Source organism: Hippocampus zosterae, chromosome 11 (assembly GCF_025434085.1).
Source record: "Hippocampus zosterae strain Florida chromosome 11, ASM2543408v3, whole genome shotgun sequence".
Lineage (NCBI taxonomy): Eukaryota > Metazoa > Chordata > Actinopteri > Syngnathiformes > Syngnathidae > Hippocampus > Hippocampus zosterae.
The window spans coordinates 12245740-12266967 of record NC_067461.1 but is presented as its reverse complement, the minus strand read 5'-3'; the positions used below and the strand labels follow the sequence as shown (position 1 = coordinate 12266967).

The 21228-nt window shown below is 42.8% G+C and overlaps 2 protein-coding genes and 1 long non-coding RNA gene across 7 annotated transcripts in view; 2 read left to right on the top strand and 1 right to left on the bottom strand.

Moving 5' to 3' along the window:
- The window catches only part of fbxo11a (F-box protein 11a), a 42783-nt gene extending 25629 nt beyond the window's left edge, over positions 1-17154 (bottom strand). The window contains exons 1-22 of one of the 4 annotated variants that reach the window (XR_007965052.1): positions 16831-17154; positions 15007-15131; positions 14843-14924; positions 14219-14363; positions 12840-12969; positions 12176-12259; positions 11958-12090; positions 11769-11875; positions 11578-11689; positions 11381-11487; positions 11173-11310; positions 10863-11080; positions 10598-10778; positions 10369-10491; positions 9761-9846; positions 9579-9655; positions 9331-9474; positions 8593-8703; positions 8397-8504; positions 8279-8329; positions 8033-8131; positions 6609-7880 (exon numbers count right to left, since the gene is read on the bottom strand). Coding sequence is in view for 3 of the 4 variants with exons in the window: in XM_052081336.1 (XP_051937296.1) it covers positions 7751-7880; positions 8033-8131; positions 8221-8329; positions 8397-8504; positions 8593-8703; positions 9331-9474; positions 9579-9655; positions 9761-9846; positions 10369-10491; positions 10598-10778; positions 10863-11080; positions 11173-11310; positions 11381-11487; positions 11578-11689; positions 11769-11875; positions 11958-12090; positions 12176-12259; positions 12840-12969; positions 14219-14363; positions 14843-14924; positions 15007-15131; positions 16831-16924 (2643 nt within the window). In the remaining variant the exon portion in view is untranslated. Of the gene's footprint in view, positions 1-6608; positions 7881-8032; positions 8132-8220; positions 8330-8396; positions 8505-8550; positions 8704-9330; positions 9475-9578; positions 9656-9760; positions 9847-10368; positions 10492-10597; positions 10779-10862; positions 11081-11172; positions 11311-11380; positions 11488-11577; positions 11690-11768; positions 11876-11957; positions 12091-12175; positions 12260-12839; positions 12970-14218; positions 14364-14842; positions 14925-15006; positions 15132-16830 lie in introns of those variants that run through there. The other 3 variants (XM_052081337.1, XM_052081336.1, XM_052081338.1) reach the window with 3 other exon arrangements.
- On the top strand, positions 445-6634 carry msh6 (mutS homolog 6 (E. coli)). 2 transcript variants are annotated; one of them, XM_052081333.1, is made up of 10 exons: positions 445-825; positions 1161-1366; positions 1456-1622; positions 1739-4307; positions 4680-4966; positions 5074-5191; positions 5266-5355; positions 5431-5585; positions 5968-6167; positions 6253-6634. In XM_052081333.1, the coding sequence occupies exons 1-10, from the start codon at positions 575-577 to the stop codon at positions 6332-6334; spliced, it is 4125 nt and encodes a 1374-aa protein (XP_051937293.1). In that variant the 5' UTR covers positions 445-574; the 3' UTR covers positions 6335-6634. The 2 variants fall into 2 exon arrangements, with proteins under 2 accessions (XP_051937293.1, XP_051937294.1); XM_052081334.1 differs by lacking the exons at positions 445-825; positions 1161-1366; positions 1456-1622; positions 1739-4307 and adding an exon at positions 4319-4616.
- A 61-nt stretch (positions 17155-17215) lies between the features above and the next one.
- Positions 17216-20686, top strand: LOC127610860 (uncharacterized). Its single transcript, XR_007965053.1, has 2 exons — positions 17216-17287; positions 19220-20686. It is a non-coding gene; the product is annotated as an uncharacterized LOC127610860 (long non-coding RNA).
- Positions 20687-21228: the final 542 nt, after the last annotated feature.

The window sequence follows — 21228 nt, the reverse complement described above, 5'->3', positions numbered from 1 at the left end:
TCACATTCACGGTTCCAAAGCGCAAGTCCACATTAATGAGCTACTTTAAGTTGAAATTTCTGGAATTGTGTTTTCGATTAATTTGAAGGAACCTTCCATTTTCATCTAGAAAAGATTAAATTACATTAGTATAGCTTTATGAAAGAAGCAAAAGGGAATCAACTGCCAACTGCGTGTAAATGACTGAAACGTCACTCTGGTTAATATAATGCTTTTGTCGTGGTTTTGATATTTCTAGGTGGAAAAATATTTTGTTGACTTTCTTTTATGTGCGTCAATTGACAGACGCCATGCTTGCAATTTGCATTTGTGACCACTTTTGTCAAACCAGGCGCCCTTCCTGGTTCCGAGTTTAAGCCACGTCATTTGTGGGTCACTGTGATGTTTGGACCACGTGACCTCACAGTTCCCCAGTTCTCGTTTGCCATTGGATGACAATGGTTGTAGCCGCGCCTTCCTCTCGACGCGCATGCTTTTCCCCGCGAACTAAGGCGGCTCATGCTGCGTGTTTATGGCGTAGTGAGCTGAACTTAGCAACAGCTAAATTTGTAACTTGTCACAATCGAGGTTCTTAATGGCGAAGCAAAGCTCACTTCTCAATTTCTTCTCAAAATCTCCGCCGCCGGTGTCCAAACCAAAGCCCAGCGCACACCCGGTAGAGGCCGATTTGCCGTCCTCCATCGACAAGTCCAATTCATCCCCAAAAGAAGAAGCTAAACTACCCCCGAGCAAGGCCACCAAAGTCAAATCAAAAAGTGTCGTTAAGAATGCGAAAGGAGGATTCAACAAACTATTCCGCGACAAGGCGTCAACACCAAAAGACGCGTGAGTTAATTTTGCTATTCTTTTTTTGCTCTGCCTAATTCCTGGATAAGATGATGTATTTCTCTCGTTTGAATGCTAAATGACCAGAAGTATTTTACCAATTTATCGTTGTAGAATAAAAAGTAGCATCAACCACAATGTTGATATGTCTTACATTGTATGAGAGATTCCAAATAACAGGTTGACGGCATGCCTATGGGGTAATTTTTATAATCGTTCCTCTGGTGATGATTATTAATGTATTTTTCAGGAATAAACGTCTACAGTTAACCCCCTCCGAATGACACACAAACGTCAGATTTAGCATTATTGTTGGATTTCATTTTTACTTTCAGGAGCTTCACATGCTCCTTCAGTGCTGGCTCTCTTGTTTGGACAAAGTTGGAGGGGCATCCATGGTGGCCATGCATGGTGGTACCTCAACCGCTGACTGGACAGCAGATGCGAGGCCGGGGTCGAGCCCAACGTTTACATGTCCATTTTTTTGATGAACCACCCACACGGGGATGGGTCAGCACCAAATACGTCCGAGAGTACCAAGGTGAGACATTTTTTAAATCTACGTTTAAGTCCTCGAGCTAAACTTGCCAACTTTCATTGATGTGAGATGTGATATCATTGTTGTTGCAGGCTCGGACAATAGTGACGCTAAAACTGGAGGGTTGTTTTTCAGTGGGAAGCCTGAAATCCACCGTGCAATGGAACTTGCGGACAAAGTCTTGTTCGATAGCCCAGAAAAACGATTAAAAATGCCTCTCTGCACAGATCCATCGGATGACGAAGAAGAAGAAATGGAGGTGACACAATCTAATTTAAGTTGTTGTCGAATTGAATGTAAATAGGCTAACATTAATGTAACAATGATCCCATGCTTTCGATTGAATAATTGTACTTTTTTTATTTATGTTATCAGCTTGATAAACCGACAGTGACTGATGATGAGGTCAGTGATGAGGATCAAGAGAATAATGAGGAATTAAAATCATCCAGGGTCGGTCCACGTCCAACCCGGTCCAAGGGAAATAAAGCCAAGCGCCGCCGCATCGTCGTGGCCTCAGATAGTGAGGGATCTGATGATGAATTTAAACCTGAGCAAGCCTCGAGCAGCAGTGAGGATGAAGAGGAAGAGGCTACGGTGAGCAGTGAGGTCGAAGAAGCAGGGAGCACACAAGAGTCTGAAGCGGAAAGCCCAGTTAAGCCTATGAAACGTAAACGGTCCATCGACAAGCCTGCAACAACAAAGCCAAAGATGATCAGTACCCCTTCCAGTGCACCGAAAAGACCTCGAGCATCTCTATCTGTCAACACAAAGTCTCGTTTGTCCGCCTTTTCGGCCCCTGACAGCTTCGAAAGCCAGGCTACTGGGTCAGGCACAGGTGGAGGATCCACAATTTGGGACCACGAGAAGCTAGAGTGGTTGCAGGATCACCGGAGGAAAGATGCCCAAAGGCGCAAAGTGACGGATGACGGATATGATCCGACCACCCTGTATGTGCCGGAAGACTTCAACAACCGAAACACTCCTGGTATGCGTCAGTGGTGGACGATCAAATCCCAGATGTTTGACACTGTTATTTTCTATAAGGTTGGGAAGTTCTACGAACTCTACCACATGGATGCCGTGATCGGAGTCAATGAGCTCGGATTGACTTTTATGAAAGGGACCTGGGCGCACTCTGGCTTTCCAGAAATTGGGTTTGCGCGCTTCTCGGACGTACTGGTCCAGAAGGGCTACAAGGTGGCACGTGTGGAGCAGACCGAAACCCCAGAAATGATGGAAGCACGATGTAAGACTCTGCTCAAACCCACCAAGTTTGACCGTGTTGTGAAAAGAGAAGTGTGCAGGATCATAACGCGAGGCACCCAAACCTACAGCGTGTTGGACGGTACCCCGACTGAGAGCCAGAGCAAGTTTTTGCTCAGTTTAAAGGAGAAACCCGAGGATGAAGGAAAGGGGGGTTGCTGCCGCACTTACGGAGTCTGCTTTGTCGATACCTCTGTTGGCTGCTTCCATGTTGGTCAGTTTCCAGACGACCGGCACTGTTCACGTCTACGCACCCTGATAGCACACTTTGCGCCCGCTGAAGTGCTTTTCGAAAAGGGGAACCCATCCGTCGAAACGCGCAAAATACTTAAGGCTTCTCTCTCCTCGGCGCTGCAGGAGGGACTGAATGCAAGCACTCAATTCTGGGATGCTCAGAACACTCTGAAAAATCTTTCAGAGGAAGACTACTTTAGAGAGAGTGCGGGCAAGGACCAGGGGACAGGGAGAGGTTTTCTTCCAGCCGTTCTTAAAAAAATGACCTCCGAGAGTGATTCGCTCGGTCTTACCCCCAAGGATGGCTACGAGCTGGCACTCTCCTCATTGGGTGGATGCATCTTCTACTTGAAGAAGTGTCTCGTGGACCAGGAGCTCCTCTCCATGGCCAATTTTGAAGAATACACCCCTGTCGACGTTGAAATGGACAAAGCTGCCGGACGTAAAAGTTTCTTTGCTCAGACTCGCCAGCGCATGGTCTTGGATGGAGTGACTCTGGCAAACCTTGAGATCTTTCAGAACGGTTCTGGAGGTACCGAAGGAACACTGCTCGAGCGTCTGGACACCTGCTCCAGCCCCTTTGGGAAGCGGCTGCTCAAGCAGTGGCTCTGTGCCCCTCTGTGTAACCCAACATCCATCAGGGATAGACTGGATGCACTGGAAGACCTGATGGCCGCTCAAGCGCAAGTGTCCGAAATTTCTGACCTGCTGAAGAAACTCCCAGATTTGGAGCGCCTCCTGAGTAAAATTCACAGCATTGGCACACCACTGAAGGGTCAGAACCACCCAGACAGCAGGGCGGTCCTCTATGAGGACGTCACCTACAGCAAGAGGAAAATAGCAGACTTTCTGTCTGCGCTCGAAGGTTTCCAAACGATGCAGGAGATTGTCAATGTCTTTGCATCGGTTACTGGCGACTTTCAGTCCAAATTACTTTTCCAAGTGGTCAGTCTTCAAAGTGACAGTGGCGGTCTCTTTCCTGACCTCTCGGCTGAACTCAAGCGCTGGGAGACGGCTTTCGACCACCAGAAAGCTCGTAACACCGGTGTCATCACACCGAAGAAGGGCTTCGACCCAGAATATGACCAGGCCCTGGTCGGCATCCAGAATTGCAATCAAAAGCTACAGGATTATCTCGACCGACAGAAAAAGAGACTCGGTTGCAAGAACATGGCGTACTGGGGCACCGGGCGAAATCGCTTTCAAATGGAGGTGCCCGACAGCGTTTCTGAGAGGAATATTCCAGAGGAGTATGAGGTGAAGTCCACAAAGAAAGGCTGCAAACGTTACGTGACGACAGAGTCTGATCATCTCTTTTCCGAGTTACAAGCATTTGAGGAGAAGAGAGATGCTGCCCTGAAAGACTGCATGAGGAGGCTCTTCTACAACTTTGACAAGAACTACAGCAACTGGAAAACTGCGGTGGAGTGCATAGCTGTGCTTGGTATAAACATTTATTTGATTTCCACAGCATCGTTACAACACACTGCACACAAGCAAAACAAATGTTGCTTCAAGGGGAAGTTAAGTCAAAGCTTTTCTTTACAATAATGTGTTCTATGCACCCCCCGCTAAGTCTAAACATGGCATTCTGATTAAATTTGAGTTTGTGGAATATGAATTAAGCAGCAAAATCTACCCGTTTTGTCCATCTCTGGGGGCGGCCATTTTGCCATTGGCTGTCGACTGAAAATGACATCACGGTTGCTCAGGTCTCAGACAACGACCATCACAAATTAAGCTCATGCATGAGGTTTGACTACAATGATGAACTGAGTTTTAATTTTTAACGAATCTAAAAGTAATTTGTTTGCAGATGTTCTGCTGGCCTTATCACGCTACAGCCAGGGCGGAGATGGACCAATGACTAGGCCGCAGGTTGTTCTCCCAGATGGCGATGAGCAAGTAGCACCCTTCCTCGAGCTCGCCGGTTCTCGTCACCCCTGTGTTACCAAAACATTTTTTGGCGATGACTTCATCCCTAATGACATCTACATCGGCTGCCCCGGTGGCAGTGAGGACGGCGAAGAGCAAAAAAGTCATGCCTCCTGTGTCCTCGTCACAGGGCCCAATATGGGCGGAAAGTCCACACTCATGAGACAGGTGGGCCACTTGTTCAGTGCCAATGTTATCGTGTAATGCAGGTGTTTTTCTGTGAATGTTGTTGCCTGACAGAATGACAAAAAGTATGCATCTGTCCTTTGCCGCAGTGTGGCCTTGTGATTGTGCTCGCTCAGCTGGGTTGCTTTGTACCGGCCGAGAGTCTGCGATTCACACCAGTCGATCGAGTCTTCACTCGGCTCGGCGCTTCGGATCGTATCATGGCAGGTAAAGTTTCAAAACGGGAGACATTTCTACGCTTCCGCTATGTGAGCTTCTATTAATCCCCTTGTCCGCTATAGGAGAAAGCACCTTCTTTGTTGAGCTGAGCGAGACTGCGTGTATTCTGCACCATGCCACCAAAAACTCACTTGTGCTTCTGGATGAATTAGGTACACATTCACTCGTCGTGATGCTCTAGTTTTTGCATGCGTTTGTGGAAGCCTTCAGTTGTGAACTGTGAACAGGAAGGGGCACGGCCACATATGACGGCACAGCCATCGCCTGTGCTGTTGTGAAGGAACTTGCTGAAAATATCTGCTGTCGCACACTCTTCTCTACACACTACCACTCCCTGGTGGAGGACTATGCCAACAATCCAGCGGTGCGCCTCGGCCATATGGTGAGCATGTCGTTTGTGACGTTCACTTGTAATCTGTAGAGGGTCTTCAGTTGAATTTTATGAATGACTTAGGCTATCACTAATCTACACTCAAAGAGTAATAAAGCTGCAAATACCATGTTTGTATAAAAAACACGCTTAGGCCATACATTTAAAACAAACTGTCTTACCGTGTGGCATTTGTAAGGTTGAAAACCATAAATGTAGAGCATCATAAACTGAGGACAGATGTAAAAGAATTATCCTTTGAATGTGTAGAATACTCTTATGTGTTGTTGAAGTCTATTGTTTCCTGGTTGCGGCCCAAATGGAGCATGTGGCATAGTATAAATTTTCAGCAACTTGCATAAACAGTAACAGATTTGCAATGAATCTCATTCAGGCATGCATGGTGGAAAACGAGTGCGAGGATCCAAGCCAAGAAACCATCACATTCCTCTACAAGTTCATTTCTGGGGCGTGTCCCAAGAGCTATGGCTTCAACGCTGCTCGACTTGCCAGTTTGCCAGAAATGGTCATCCAGTCAGGGCACAGAAAGGCCAGAGAGTTTGAGAAGAGCACCATGAGCCGCAGACTCTTCAAGTATGTTCTGAGTGTGATGTTTTGGGTTTTTTTCTTGAAGTTGTCGTTGCCCAGCTCACTGTGACAACTTCTCTAATCTTAACAGGAAGCTGTGCCAGTTTGCTGAAGACACCACGCAGGATAAGACCCATTTCAATGCACTTGTTCAGATGATTCAAGCCATGTAATTTGGAAACCTGTGTTAGGCATAGTTATGTCACACTACAATCCCACACTCAATGTGCACTGTTATGCTTTGATCACATTTGCATCTGTAGTCATGTCACTTTTCTGACAGTCTATTATTTTGACACGTAGCGCTCACACATACCAAACACACCACTTGACCCAGGTGCAGTGTGAAGGGCCTAGTTTTAGTGCATACTTTGTTTTGTACTGCAGGAGAAAATCCTACTTACTGTGATCTAATAAAGTTTATTAAAAAAAAAGACAATGTTCACCTAGGAAATTAAACCCTTTTAATTCAAGCTAGTGCCTACATAACGGTTGTTGAATACTTCACAATATATTAAGTCTAGATGTTATGATACATGCATACATTTCAGTCTGAATTAGAACCCACAATCACCAGTACATATGAAGTGGGGGAGGGATAATGAAATTATAGAGTGCTGTATGAAGATACTGGTCTTCAATGGAGTAAAAAGCCTACTAAGTTTTCCTGCAACACTGATAAATGGGGTATGGGTGGGGGCGACTGAAAGGGATTTCACAAGACCTGGGGCTCAATTAAATGGAAACAATGAAGCAGTTAAACTACAAGGTGGAATAGTTGGGATTTTTGGGCATTTAAATGCCACGAGATTCATGGCAACACAGCCATGTGTGGGTCAAGAGAAGAGAGCTGACTTGTTTGCTTTATGCATTTTGAATACATTAGTGTGAAGAAATAGAAGTCTTACGAAAGTCCATTTCAGTCTGTGTTGCAAATGTGACAGCGTTGCAGGAGAAACTGCTTAGTTTCCCTCATTTCTCAGATCTCTTTCACAGAAAGAAGTTAGATACTGCGACATGAGTATAATTACAGCAATTCTGGGGTACAATAACAAACAAAAACAAATTTAATAAAATAAAGACATTCAAGTACAGTAAGATTTTTGCATGAAAATACAAAACTACACAAAAAGCATTAAAATCAAACAGTTGAGTTGGATGTTTGGGGGGGCGGAAGTGCTAGTTCATATATTCTCATACGGATGGTACGAGCAGCTCGGTCACCCAGCGATGGAAGCATTGTGGCCTTGAGGGTGATTTACTCCACCAAAATGTCTCTCTTTGCCAAGTTTCTACTGCCCTTTTTTTCTTCTCCAATGTGGTGATCCACTCCCCCAGTTGTCATAGTCTCTCATTTGGGCAACCCGACATGCCCACAAACTCCCTCTGCATCATTTTCAATTGATGTCACTTTTTTTAATTATAAAACAAAGAAACAGAAAATATAGGCATATGTTATGCCCAAGTCTCTTTTTTTTTCCATTGTAAATGCTCTGCGAGAGTCTATTTAAATTTGAGTTTCCTCCTCCTCCACTGCGGTCCCGAGCACCCATTACTGCTGAGGCGCGACTGGACTCGTGATCTGGGGCTCAGTTGTGCTGCAGCGTATTGGACTCTATAGGAGGCGCAGAGTCGTAGAGGGTGTCTGTGTCGTGTGTCGGCTCTCCGGCTAATGTGCAAGGATTTGACAGTGTCCCTGCCCCACAGTCACAGAAAAACCTATGAGTGACGAGATGGGGAAAAGGATGAAAATCACACTGACTGAATAGAGGGAAGCATTGTTTAGCTATTCAACCTGAAAACTGCTTTTAATACAAAGGGGTGCGTCTCAAAGAGTATTTCAGGGTCCTAAATGTGTTGGGCGCACTGACCGATCGTGTCTGATGAACTCCACATCGTGTCCCTGGTGGCACTTTTTGATGCAGTTCACACAGATGGCGTTGCGGTCTGTTGTGTTACAGGTGTGGCACCTGTGGCGAGCCAAATGGGAGCCGTGAAAAGTCAACAAAACAAAAACAGCAGGTGACATTGTTATCTGGTTCTCTTAACATGAAATTACCTGTAAAAATCGTGCATTGGATAGCTGGTGTAACTTGAAATCTTGTACAGGCACTGACCTCTGCTCACAGCTTTTTCAATGGCATCTTGATTGTTCATTATTTTGTTATCTGCAGGACAACAAAAATTACATTTGTCATTTGATAACAGTTGGTCGAAAGTTTGTCAAGCTAATACCTTTCATCGTAACGTTGACACCAGATGCAAGAAAAAGCCCTCCGAAGCGATTATTGAAGATTTGATTGCCCTCTAAAGTCGCCGTGGCATGATTGGTGATCTCGATACCTGGTGAAAACAAATGGGACTTGGCTATACGTTGCCTTTTTTTGACGTTCTGTAATTACACTCAATCCTGGATGTCACGTGAACTGACCTGCGGCAAAGCCGTCAAATATTCTATTTTTCCTCAAGACGGGGTGACTGTTGGTGCTGATGAGGACGCCTGCCTGGGCATTTCTGAAGATGTCATTTTCTTCAAGCAAACCTGCAGGAAGACACGAATGGCAATTTACATCCATTTTCAAATACCAAAGAAAGCTGTTATTCCACAATTATCTTTGTAAATTGAAAATAAATTCCAGTAAGTACATTAAAAAAATAATTTGCATCTAACCACAGCAACTTTGTCAAAAATATTTTCCTAATAATAATACATACATAAATAAAGCGAGAGTGGAATGAAACAGGAGCAGACTAAAACACATACGTTATCTCATAACTGCAGCCTCCCAATTGTTTTCAGTGAAATATGAGCCAGTCAAAAAATGAGAGCACCTGAAACTACGCCTCACAAGATTTGAAAGCCAACCTAACTAGCCTGGCAAATACGACTTTGAGTTGTTTGTCTTCATGTAAACGTTCAGCTCTCCTTACTAAGAATATATCTCCGTTATGCCACAAAATACTGAGCTCATAACTAAACTGATACGAATGTTCCGTCCCCTGAATGAACACCATTACAATTTCACTCTTTTCATGCATCTTTTCCTGCACAATAAATTCACTGTGTGTGCGGGGGAGAGAGACTAAATAGGTGAATTTGTGAGTGGGCAGGGGTTTATCGTATTCAATAGTCCAACGACAACGATTCATGTCAACATAATGTAGTTACCTCTTCCGCCATTAAATATGCAGATTCCGCCGTCTCGCCCATCATGGATCTTATTCCTTCGCAGGGTTGGGTTGCTGTCTGTCTTAATCCACACTCCTGCCATTGCATTGTCAAAGATCTCATTGTCCTCGATAAAGCCCAGGCCTGCAAAACAAACCGTTTCAATTTCAAGAAAATTTGGGTCATCATACCATTACAAAAATAATCTTTTAAATTATTATAATTTTATTCATAAGTCCACTACTCACCTGAGTTGTAAACCAAAATGCCACCGTTCTGACCTCCCCATATTTTGTTCCGCCGGATTTTGGGATTGCTGCCAGTTCTAGTTATGGGAGAGAGGGCATAATTGGGACACAAGCTCACTTCTAGAACACATTTCAGGTCCGCATGGACCAAAGTAATGTGAAACAATGATCCTCATACAAACCTTATTTGAACTCCAGAATACATGTGATTGTAAATGTCATTGTCTTCCAAAACACCATGGCCATTGTCATAAAAGTAGACCCCGACCTGTCACAATGAAAGATGGTGATGAATCTGAATATTCTGATCAGACCATTTCATGTTGACTTACATTTTAACGTCTGAATAACTAAAAATAAAAAAGAAACCCTCTGTATGAACGTGGCAAATCCAGCACAAGCTTGTCCCTTTAAAACAAGTCATGCCATTTACTGTGCAGTTGTGTTAATAATAATAACAGCAGAGTTTATTCTATCAGCTGGTTTAGGTTTCTCACTTTGCTCTTGCTACGTGATGTCGGTATTCCCTGGACACTTAACAGGCACTCGCCAATAATGTGACAGCTAATTGGTTGCTTTGTTGGGTTCTTTGCTTGTATAGCTGGAAAATATTCAAATATGATGTGGGAGAGTTTTATTTCAGACAAGCTATATGAATGTAATTTAAGACCAAATAAAAATGATTCAAGACAATATTCTGTGAGTGAAACTTTAAAGCCTTAATTTTATTCTCAAAATCAAAAGACTTTGACCCAGTGGAAACCCAATGTAACACGGGTTGTAATCATACCTGCTTGCCGCTGTGTATCCTGTTCCTCCGCAGTACCGGCGTGCTGCCTGTGGTGACCCACACTCCAGCCAGCGTGTTGCTGTACACTTCATTCTCCTCGATGACACCTTGTCCTTTCTCATGCTGTGTGACGGGGAAAAAAAGCCAGGTGCCTCATTAAAAATGCACATACAGTTAAAAGATAAGAAATGTTCAAACTTTATGGATTTCATCTAAATTGCAATCTCACCACATAAATGCCACCATGCTGACCATCGTGGATCTTATTGTGTCTGACAATAGGGCAGCTATTTGTCCTGATCTGTATCCCAGCCAAGGCATTTCCATAGATGTCGTTTCCCTCAATGAGACCTCGGCCATCACCAAAAATATACACTCCACCTTGGTTGCCATTGAATATAGCATTTCCCCTGCATTGAGAAATCACATTTCAGCATAAAGGGCACAGGTACATGCATACGTAAACATTTTGACGCTGGGGTGGCCATGCTGACCGTATTGTTGGGTCGCTGTTAGAGGTGATCCACACTCCGGCAAAGTTATTGGCATAGATTTTATTTTCAATGAACTGTCCGCGGCCCTTTTCATGCACGTAGATGCCCCCCGTCTGGCCATGATGGATCTCACAGCGCACCACTGTCGGATTGGCGTACGCCTTCACCTCAAACCCGGCGATGCGGTTCCTGTGGATGTTGCAGCTCTCAAAGTAACCCTGGAAACAGACCAGAAAAAGGACTTTGACAACCACGGTGCCGTAATGGCAGGAAAATACTACTTACTGGGATTTGTTGTTTGAAAACATACCATGCCGTGGTCAAATGTAAAAACGCCGACATCTCTGCCATGGTGAATGTGATTCCTTCTGATGATTGGGTTGCCATGGTTTTTCACCCAGATACCAGCCAGAGCATTGTTTGAGATCTCGTTGTCCTCATATATTCCCTGGAAAAAACATTAAATACTTTTCTGAAATGTTCATTCTCAGACTTGAGTGAATGACGGGGCGTAGTACCTGGGCATGGTCAGTGATGTAAAGCCCAACATTTTCACAGTCACTGATGTTACAGTGCTTGATTGTGGGACAAGCACCCTGGCCACTAACGCACACCGCTGACCCCACTGGGGGGAGAAAAAAAATACAGGATGAACATTTACGTAATGTAGAGACACACTCTTGAAGCAAAGCAAAGTATTAGAAGCCTTAATTACCTGTGCATGTGCTGCGTATGATGCAGTGGTCAATAATTGGGCTGCAGTTGACAGTAATCTCCAAGCAATGGTGGGCATTATGGTGCTGGGCGGATTTATCGTCAGGATTAAACTACAGTGGACACAAGAGTCCAGATGATCACCATCTCGTGAGATCAGGCAACACAACAATAATAATCATGTAAACTCACCCTTATGGTCATGTAACCGACGTAGGCGTCTTCTGAACCTTCCATGAACACAAATGTGGAGTCTCTGGTATTCTCAATGATGACTTTCTCTGCCACTTTGCCAGGAGCTGCAAACAGAGGATAAGGGTTAAACTAGAATGCAGAATCGCTCAACAAAGAAACAAAATGTAAAAAGTAAGACACGCATACCAGCACCAATCATTGTGATCGGTGACTCAATGTAGATCCATTCATCTGTGTAAATACCAGTGTGAACAAATATGAGGCCGTCAAAGTGCGGCTCCTGACCTCCTCCAAGAGCATCTTCTATGGTGTCATAGTACTTGGATGGGGGGAAAAAACAAAGGCGTCAGATCATCTTTGCAGTATTGGAAAGGAACAACAAATGTTTGCGTGAAGTCACTTACAAACATGTTATCTCTCCCTTTGTATCTCGCAGGATTGCTGTAGAAGTGTTCTGCAAAACCTGGTTTCACGTGTGCGCCTTTATACTGCAAACAAATGGTCACCCAATTAGCCATTCTTCTCAATACGAACTCTGACAAAGACATTTGGGGTGGGAGGAATGACGGTATTAAGATGAGTGGGGGTGAAGCCATCATGAAAATATTGCAGAAATGTACTGGTTCAAGGAAACCTTCAAGGTTAATGTAGCCCAAAGGAAGACAAATTAAACACAGTGTGCCTTTCACACCCTGCAAATGGAAGGTCACAGTTATGGGCTGTGGTGTTCTTTTACATTAGCCATCCAAACCCAGCACAAAAGAAAGACAAAATGTTTCAAAATAGATGTAAAAAAAATAAAAAGGACATCTCTCATTTCTTTAACAATGTGTTCTGCATTGTGTCATGGGCTGAAACTCCCTAACAGTGTCAGTCAAGACTATTACAACTGACAATGTTCACAGTGTGTGGTTGTATTTAATGTGGCCATCGATGCCATGAAAAAGACATAGGGACGGCATTTGCAAAAGCACATTGTTTTACTATGCTGAAATTAAAATACTTTAAATAAAGCACACACAAAAATAAAAAAGACAACCACAGGGGTCTCATGAATTAATATCGTACCAGCTGTTGAAAACTTTCCTTCCAGGGATTTGGCTGCTCATATTCTTCTGGATTTATTTGGAAGAACTTCCCTGCCTCTGGATGCATCATGGGTCGCGTGTACTCAAAAACCTCCATGTACAGTCTTTTCCTGAAACAAGATCCATATTGTATTGTTATCGGCATGGCATAGGACTGTAAAGTCTACAGTTACTAAAATAGCATTGAAAAATCTTGCTGCGTAAAATGCAACAAAAACATATTTTACCCTCCCCAAACGTGCTGTGTGCTGTGCAGTTCGCAAATAGCAAAGAAAAATCTTCAAATAAAAATGGCAAAACATGCTTATTTTCAGCTGGTAGTCATTCCTAGTCCAAGTCCTCCAAAATCATCACTTTTTAGAACCGTGCTCTATAAAAGGCATACATGGAAATAGTTGTTCCGATTGTATTATTGTTGATGTTTTATGTAATGTGTTCTGTTGTATTCTTGGTTTTTTGGGTTGAATGCTCGGTAAAGCACTTCGTTACAACTGCAGATGTTGTGAAATCAATAAAGATGGATTGTAATTGCATTATAAGAGTTTAAAAAAAAAACAGTATGTTTGTTCACCATTAATATTACATAGTCAAACAGAATAAGTCATTTTCAAGTTCTCCATTGCTAGCGATGGTGGGAGTACGTCACCAAACAAACAACAGAGAGAGCACTGCAAAGATGGCTGGTATTTATGGCACTCGCTCCCTATGCTCATTAAACACAACTCAAGATGCTTCTCTTAGTTATTAATTGCTCCTTACACAGCTGTGTACTGCTTCACACAAGCATTTCTCTCAGGCAGCCTGCTCCTACTGCAAATAGCTGAGTATTCAGTATCAGGGCGGACTCAAACAATTTCATTGGTCCACTGTGACGTCTTCGGTAATATCACAGTATATGACGAGAGTATGGGTAATGGTGGCTTTAAACGAGTCACTAAACATCAATAAGCTTCATCATATTAAAAGCCACAGGGTTCAAAAAAATGAGAAAAGTGCTGTATACTCCAGAAAGTATAGTGTATGTAGCTCAACTTTATTTATACAATGCTTTCACAACATCTGCAGCTATAACAAAGCACTTTATAGAAATCAGAACAAAATATTAACAAAATCCAATCATAAACAAAAAAAAATCCCCCTGATTCCTAAGTACGCTTTGTTGTTTGAACCGCCTATAAAGTACGTCAGAACTTTGGTATTGTGACAGTGTGTGGCAAACAGAACAATTCATGACAGAAATAAGTGTGTGAATGTTATTAAAAAATAAACATCCTTGTAAGCATCCTAAAGATGCAATGTTTAATAAAAAATCTTCGTAAATAGTGCTTTAAATGATGGAACACACTTCCAGACACTCACCAGAGAATGGGGTCATTTGCCAACTCGCTGAAGCGCTTGCACACGCATGCCGAGCGGCACAAATCCTGCTCTAGAAGGTATGAGAAGATCTTTAGCACCACCTCGTCTGGAAGCTTCTCCTGCAAATACTGCTCAGCTGGAGCTGCTGAAAGGATATATTTGGGGCTATGAGTGAACAACAGGCATATACTGTATACTTAATTACAAGAAGTCACACCGCATGTCAGGTTGTCCGTCATGTAATTCCGCCTGAATGCAATTTTACTTTCAGGTGGTTTGATTTAGAATGTTCTGTTTGTACAGTTGGAAATTTGGACTAAGTCTGAGTGTGAGTGAAGATAAGATATCCTTTATTTGTCCCACACTGGGGAAATGGTTCAAGACAATGTCCTTATGCTAGAAAACATCTACCGAATAAACCCAACATGGTAGATTCTATTTCTCACTTTATCCACCAATTTTCTTTTCATTCAAGACTACATTGATTTTTTTCACATTTAAACAAGTTAATAATGTGGGCAAAACTACCGGTAATCAGTATAATCAGTTGCTCAAAGTGCATTTTTATTTGATTCGAGTGTCAATACAAACACTACAGTACACTCAAAAAGTGTGCATAGTTACATGGAATATCTTGACATTTCCCTGAAACCCTGGGTCGCTTTGGTCGGTGACCAAAGTTTTCTGTGGTTGAAGTGGAAGCACCCTGTGAGAAGAACAAATCAAAGGAAACATTTGTACACAAAGTTGTGTTTATGAGGCATGCACAGTCATCTTGTTTCTTGTACCTCCATGTTTGTCTTTGTCGGACACACTGTTCTCTTGGGCAGAGACTTTCTTCTAAGTTGGTATGGACTGTTCTGAGCTCCTGGACCAGATTCTTCTGCAACCATATCTGCAGGAATGTCCTCATCTGGTAATTGTAAAGATAGAGATTAATCAAACGATTGAACAAAACACATATGTAAGATATTGACTAGTGGTGCTCCGGCCGATGGGCCAGTTTCTGTGGGAAGGTACATGTCCGGCATATAATCAATCAGTGCCGGATCACAAAATAATAATAATAATAATAATAATTCAGCCCGCAGCCAACTACAGACCAGCCTGTGTGCAGTGTAGTATCCCCTCCCTCTTTCCTTAACACTGCACCAGGGAGGGTTAAGCTAAAACTATCATGCTGTCGTGTGGAACTTTCATGTGATTTGATAGTGTGGACCTAATAATCTAAGCAGTCGTCTGAATCTGTATCGGACGATCTCACTTATAGATAATTGGGATCAGAACCGGCAGGATACAACCCTGGTCGGATCATCCCTTGTATTGACAGACATGAATGAAGTACAGGTGACACAACATTTATATGTATATTGCATGTAGGTAGAGCATACAGGTACATTACATTAGTGCCATCTCAAAGACTGCCAAGTACATTATGCAACAACATTTGTCAGCAACAGCACAAAAGACACAATAGAACACAGGTACAAAAAGTTGTAATTACCTACTTTGTAGGCTCCAGAAACCAATACAGATCCCATCAAGAAGGGGATTCAATCAAGCCTAAATAGAGCATTCACTCCGTGCTATATGCTAAGCAATGGTGGGTTGTTAGGTACCCCTGAAGGGAGATGCAAAGCCTTGTCTGCTTGTTGCTCTGGTTGCAAAGATGACACTCCCAGGCTAATGAACCAGTCCCCACCCAAACCAATGCAACAATCAGATTCAGATAAATCAGGTAGGAATTGTAAAGACCAACCTGCACACACCTTGTAAAATTTTCTAATGGACAATAAACATCCGTCAGTATATTTTATGAGATCACTCCAGATAATGACTCCAGCCAAACAGAGGTGGCGTGAATGGGTTCCACTAGCACCTAATTACTAAGGCATATCACTAGCGAAATTGTATGTTGTTCTTTGTCTATCAAACGCATTTCAGCTATAACAACAGCATAACCAGCTATTTGTTTACGTTTTGCAACCGCTGCACGTACTCTACTCCATTACAGTAAATGTGCGTTTCGATGAATTTACAGTAAGGCAAACCATAGTTGTTAAAACATCAAATCCCAAAGATGTATTCCTTCATTGACCAGAAAGGGTCTAATACGAAAAACCTGGGTTCAACTAGTTAGCCAAACATGCTAATAATAGCATCGGGCACGGCTGGGTTCATTGAGTATGCTACGACAACCACTTTGTGTCCCATTTCCTACGTTTGTCAGTCGTGAAACAAGCAACCCCCGTATCAAGCTCGTCATTTTACCGTCACAACAAACGTTGGTTGTTGGGAAAGCACACTTCCAACATTGGTAATACAAGTCGACTCAAATCAATGCCCACGCAGAGCAAAAAAATAAATTAGAGCAAAACAAAGAACGGCCTGAATGCTAGGTCACAACACAAAAGCCTCGGCGTTGCCTGACAACACAAGCCGACGTATACGCCTGGTATATGGCACCTATCGTTTCAACAACAACCGACATTCTGCAGATCTGAAACAACAGTGACGATCACACACCTTCACTTAAATAAATATCCAGACAAATAAGTATTGACCGAGTGACAAAGCAACATGAACGTTTCCCAGACCAATATCGAGGTTACCTCTTTCCTGGTGGTTCCTCTCCGGCTGCACCGGGCGCGGCCTCGACACTCGCCTTGGTCTTCTGCTAACGTTACTTGCTCTGACGGAGTTCATTTGGGGTGTTGTTAATCGGAAGAAATGTCGAAGCCTTCACAGCAGAAGAGGCGACGTCGAGCGCATCGTCTAGGCCTCTTCCAGGAGCATTGCAAGATCTGTCATCTTCTGCGGTGGGTTTAAGAAAATTGCACGGCGGTCGGGTTATTCCTGGTCCCCTACACTGGCTCTATATCTCGGCCTAACCACTGTTGCAGGAGGAGCCATAACAGACTTGCACAGTCCGCCTGGAATCAGTCGCATCACATGGGACAACCTCTCCCCGTCACATGGCCCTCTTACATCCAGCCCAAACAATCAATTACGATTGCACCAACTACACCCAAATTGTAGCCAACGCTTAAGTGAGGCTCCTGGTTGGAGGTAAGGTGACTTGATAAACGGCATTGTGATTGTTTTAAAGTAAACCTTCACAATTCAAATATATACTAATACAAAAGTCGAATCAAGTAGCGAGCCTTTACAAAGCTGTAGTAGCCTTGTGTAGAACTGTACTACGCTGTACTCATGCAGCCAAATATAATTTATCAGTGTAGTTTATCAAATTATGATCACTGTAAAGGTTTATGCTACTTGTGAGATTCTTAGGGTGTACCAAATGTTATTGAGTGGTTTCGCACCAATAAACTTGACAAGGCTATGTAGAATTTTGTCACGAAGCACACGGTTCTACATTAACAGTGGCCCGATGGCCTGGGGCCACCCCAATTTCACTGTCTCTGGCCTGAACAGGCAATACAAATTTCATAATTACATGTGATGAAATGAACACATTCTCATTGTTTTAATAGTTAATAATCGTTATTTGTATTTTTATCCACTTAAAGGGAAATCAACTCAAAAATGCTATTTAAAATAATATGTTCTATGTGCCTCCACGAGTCTAAACACGGTATTCTGATTCATATTGTTTGTGGAAGATGAATGAAGCAGCAAAATCCACTTGCTTTTATCCATCTCGGGTGTTGACCATTGTGCCACTTGCTGTCGACTCAAAATGACATCACAGTTGCTCATTGCTCACTAAGGCTGAACCTTTTATTGTTTTGGGACCAAAATCGCGATCTCAGACAATGCGATTTTGAGATCGTCAAAGCTGTGCGTTTTTATTTTTATTTTTTTAAATGGCTGTGAAAAGTCTAGTGTACACTTGTACACTTTCATACTTGCATATGGGTGACAGTTGGGAGTGTGACGTTGATGCAACCTTTTTTTTAAACCAGTTCAGATCTGAGTAGTTAGTGTGACCTGTCCACAGTATCATGCCACTGATTGGTGAATGTCGTTGAATGAGCCCTTTAAAAAAAACAACAACAAAAAAAAACGCAGCTTTGACGATCTCGAAATTGCTTTGTCTGAGATGCCGATTTCGGTCGCAAAATGATAAATTGTTCAGACAGCTGAGCCTTCAGCAATTGCGATGTAACTTTTAGTCGACATTTAAGTGGCAAAATGGCCAACCCCAACCCATATGTTCCACATATGTAATATTAATCAGAATAATACGATTAGATTAGTGCGTATAGAACATATATATTGTAAAAAAAAATTACTTGACTTCCCCTCAAAGTTGATCAATCAGCATTGATGTTTTTACCCCGCTGTGCACAATTTTTTGAATTACAATTTCAGACACAAACCTACATGATTAGAGTAAGTTTCACTTCCATTTTATTTTTGGGCAGCGCATTGGACTGATGTTCTGGGTTTGAAATTAAGCTCAAGCATGTGCCCATTCTTAAAAAAAATAAATAAAAACAGCAACATTAGTTTAAGTATCTATATTGTCCATAGGCATTAATGTAAGTGTTCATTCTTGTCTGTGACCAGTCCAGGGTGTACCTCACTTCTCACCCAAAGTCAGCTGGAATATGTTTTTGTTTTGCTTAATATAGTCTTTGTCATATTGTATGTGAGTGACAGTTTCAGGAATCAGCTGAAAGATTTATCGATTTGATCATGTCAAGTTGAAATCTCGTGCTTTTTAGTGAAAGGTATCAGCTGGTGAATTGGGGTTGTCCTACTGGTGGTGCTCTTGAGCTTGAGTGGATGGCATATAAATAAGAGCTATTTACACCACATAGTGTACGTTTCTTATTCACTCTGTGTTATTGAACTTTGTGCTATTAAATTTCAGATTGATAACTTATTTAAATTGTGTTGTTCTTCTTTAACATATCGTCTTCCAAAACATGAATTAATTAATCTGTTCAAATGAGTGTGACCACATAAAATTAGACATTGTAATGCAATTTCCATCCATCCATTTTTTTGAACTGCTTTTTCCTCATAAAGGTCTCGGGGCGTGCTGGAGCCTATCCCTGCTGTCTTTGGGCAGTCGGCGGGGGACACCCTGAACTGGTTGCCAGCCAATCGCAGGGCACACAGAGGCAAACAACCATCTGCTCACACTCACAACTAGGGACAATTTAGAGTGTTCAATCAGCCTGCCATGCAGGTTTTTGGACTGTGGGAGGAAACCGAAGTACCCGGAGAAAACCCATGCAGGCCTGGGTAGAAGATGCAAACTCCACACAGGAAGTCCGGAGCTGGAATCAAACCCGGTCCCTCTGCACTGTGAGGTCGATGCGCTAACCATTGGTCCACCGGGCCGCCGTGTAACGCAATTTATTTCTTAAAAATCTGTAAGGCACTCGGGTTATTGTATGATGACAATATAAGCACTGAAACGGTATTTATTAATACCAACAAACACCGCTGGCTCCAATTCGCTAGTTGCCCTCTAGATGTCTCCTCTCACTTCTCTCCAATGAATGAGTGTCACATGGTTTCTGTGGTTCATATCAACAATCGCCAGCTCTCCATGCAATAGAGACAGAGTCTATTGTTTGGAAGATGCTTCACATCATTCAGTTTTTGTCTTTCCATTGCATTCCATATTGGTGGTCGATTAAAAAAAAAGATTTGGATTCGCGAATAGTATTAAAACTGTTGCATATGATAAAGGAGTATTCTTTATGACAGATTAATTTAAATTTGCTGCATTATACTACATCTGTGTGACCACTATAAAAACACTTTCCAGACTGGTCTAAAATTAATTTACTTGTTTGAGGTACAGTTTTACACACCTGATGACTCACACCACTGAGTCAAAACTAACCAGCAATTTCCTAAACGTGACAGCTTGATTGCAACCATTTTTTTTCCATTCTTTTAATGGTGATTGACCTTGCAAAGGCAGGAATCAATAGTTAGCTGAGGATATTATGTTTAATGCTGGTACTGTACAAAACTCAACTACCGGTAAATCCCTCTCCTCACAAAGCGTTTCTTGTAAAATCGATAGTTGAGAACTAACGAAGCATGAAATATGTTGTGGTTTTGTGTGTGACAAAGCTATCCCCGTAAAATAAAATGTTAGGAATCGTTGCAATGGCCAGGAGGACCAGGAAATTATATTTATTTAGCCATGTAAACATCAAACTGGATCACCAGTCTTCTTGCAGAAACACATGTCTTCTTCTCGACTAATCCACTTGAGTTATGACAGTGCAGCACATGTGTTGGCTTGGTAACCAATCCAGTATCCAGTAGCAACAGAAGTCTATTGAACGCTCTCTATTGGCTGATGTGACCAACGCTATCATGTCACCAAGTCACAGGGACAAATCCATACAGCAGCAGAGGATAATGAGTTTGCTGTGCATTATTCGACCCAGTAGTCAAAACTGTGTGCGCAAGATTGGGTAGGGGTCATTGTTGAGCTGATATTACAAATAAATACCCTGCACAACTTCATGTCTACCAATGTGGTGGTGTGGTCACTGTATCACAATCAGATGCACACATAAATCATTTGGTTCAGTTCTTCCATTCAAATAAGCCTCCTTGATGCTTTGTCCACAACATATATTTTTGATGGATCATCATTTAACCATGTCAATATCTGAAGGCATCCACTGGGGCAGAGGCAGACACAACAGGATAAGCGTCTTTGTCTCAGACGCTTGTCCGTCAGAGACCCCTCCCTTCATCCCCTCCTCTATTTGGGCGGCTGTTACAGAGAGGGCAGATGGCTCATTACCATAAATAGGACAAGGAGAGAGTGAGTGAGGGGGCCGTGCACACCGACCAAGAGGACCATTCCACCTAAAATCGAGGGAATGGCAGGCCGTTGCTAGGAGAGAGGAGAGACAGCTTTATGGTAACACAAAGCTGATTTACCCCCCCCCCCCCCCCCACACACACACACACACACGCCATCTAAACTCATCTCATACCCGCCCCCATTTTACTCTGAGCCCTGAATCTGCTGGTTGGGGACAGATGGTCCTTGGGCC

What these genes read in the sequence shown, in the direction of transcription:
- msh6 (XM_052081333.1), top strand. Translation starts at nt 575, where the DNA reads ATGGCGAAGCAAAGCTCACTTCTCAATTTCTTCTCAAAATCTCCGCCG. An exon ending in ACGAAGAAGAAGAAATGGAG is followed by an intron (nt 1,623 to 1,738) that starts GTGACACAATCT and finishes TTATGTTATCAG; the next exon opens with CTTGATAAACCGACAGTGAC. An exon ending in AGTCCACACTCATGAGACAG is followed by an intron (nt 4,967 to 5,073) that starts GTGGGCCACTTG and finishes CCTTTGCCGCAG; the next exon opens with TGTGGCCTTGTGATTGTGCT.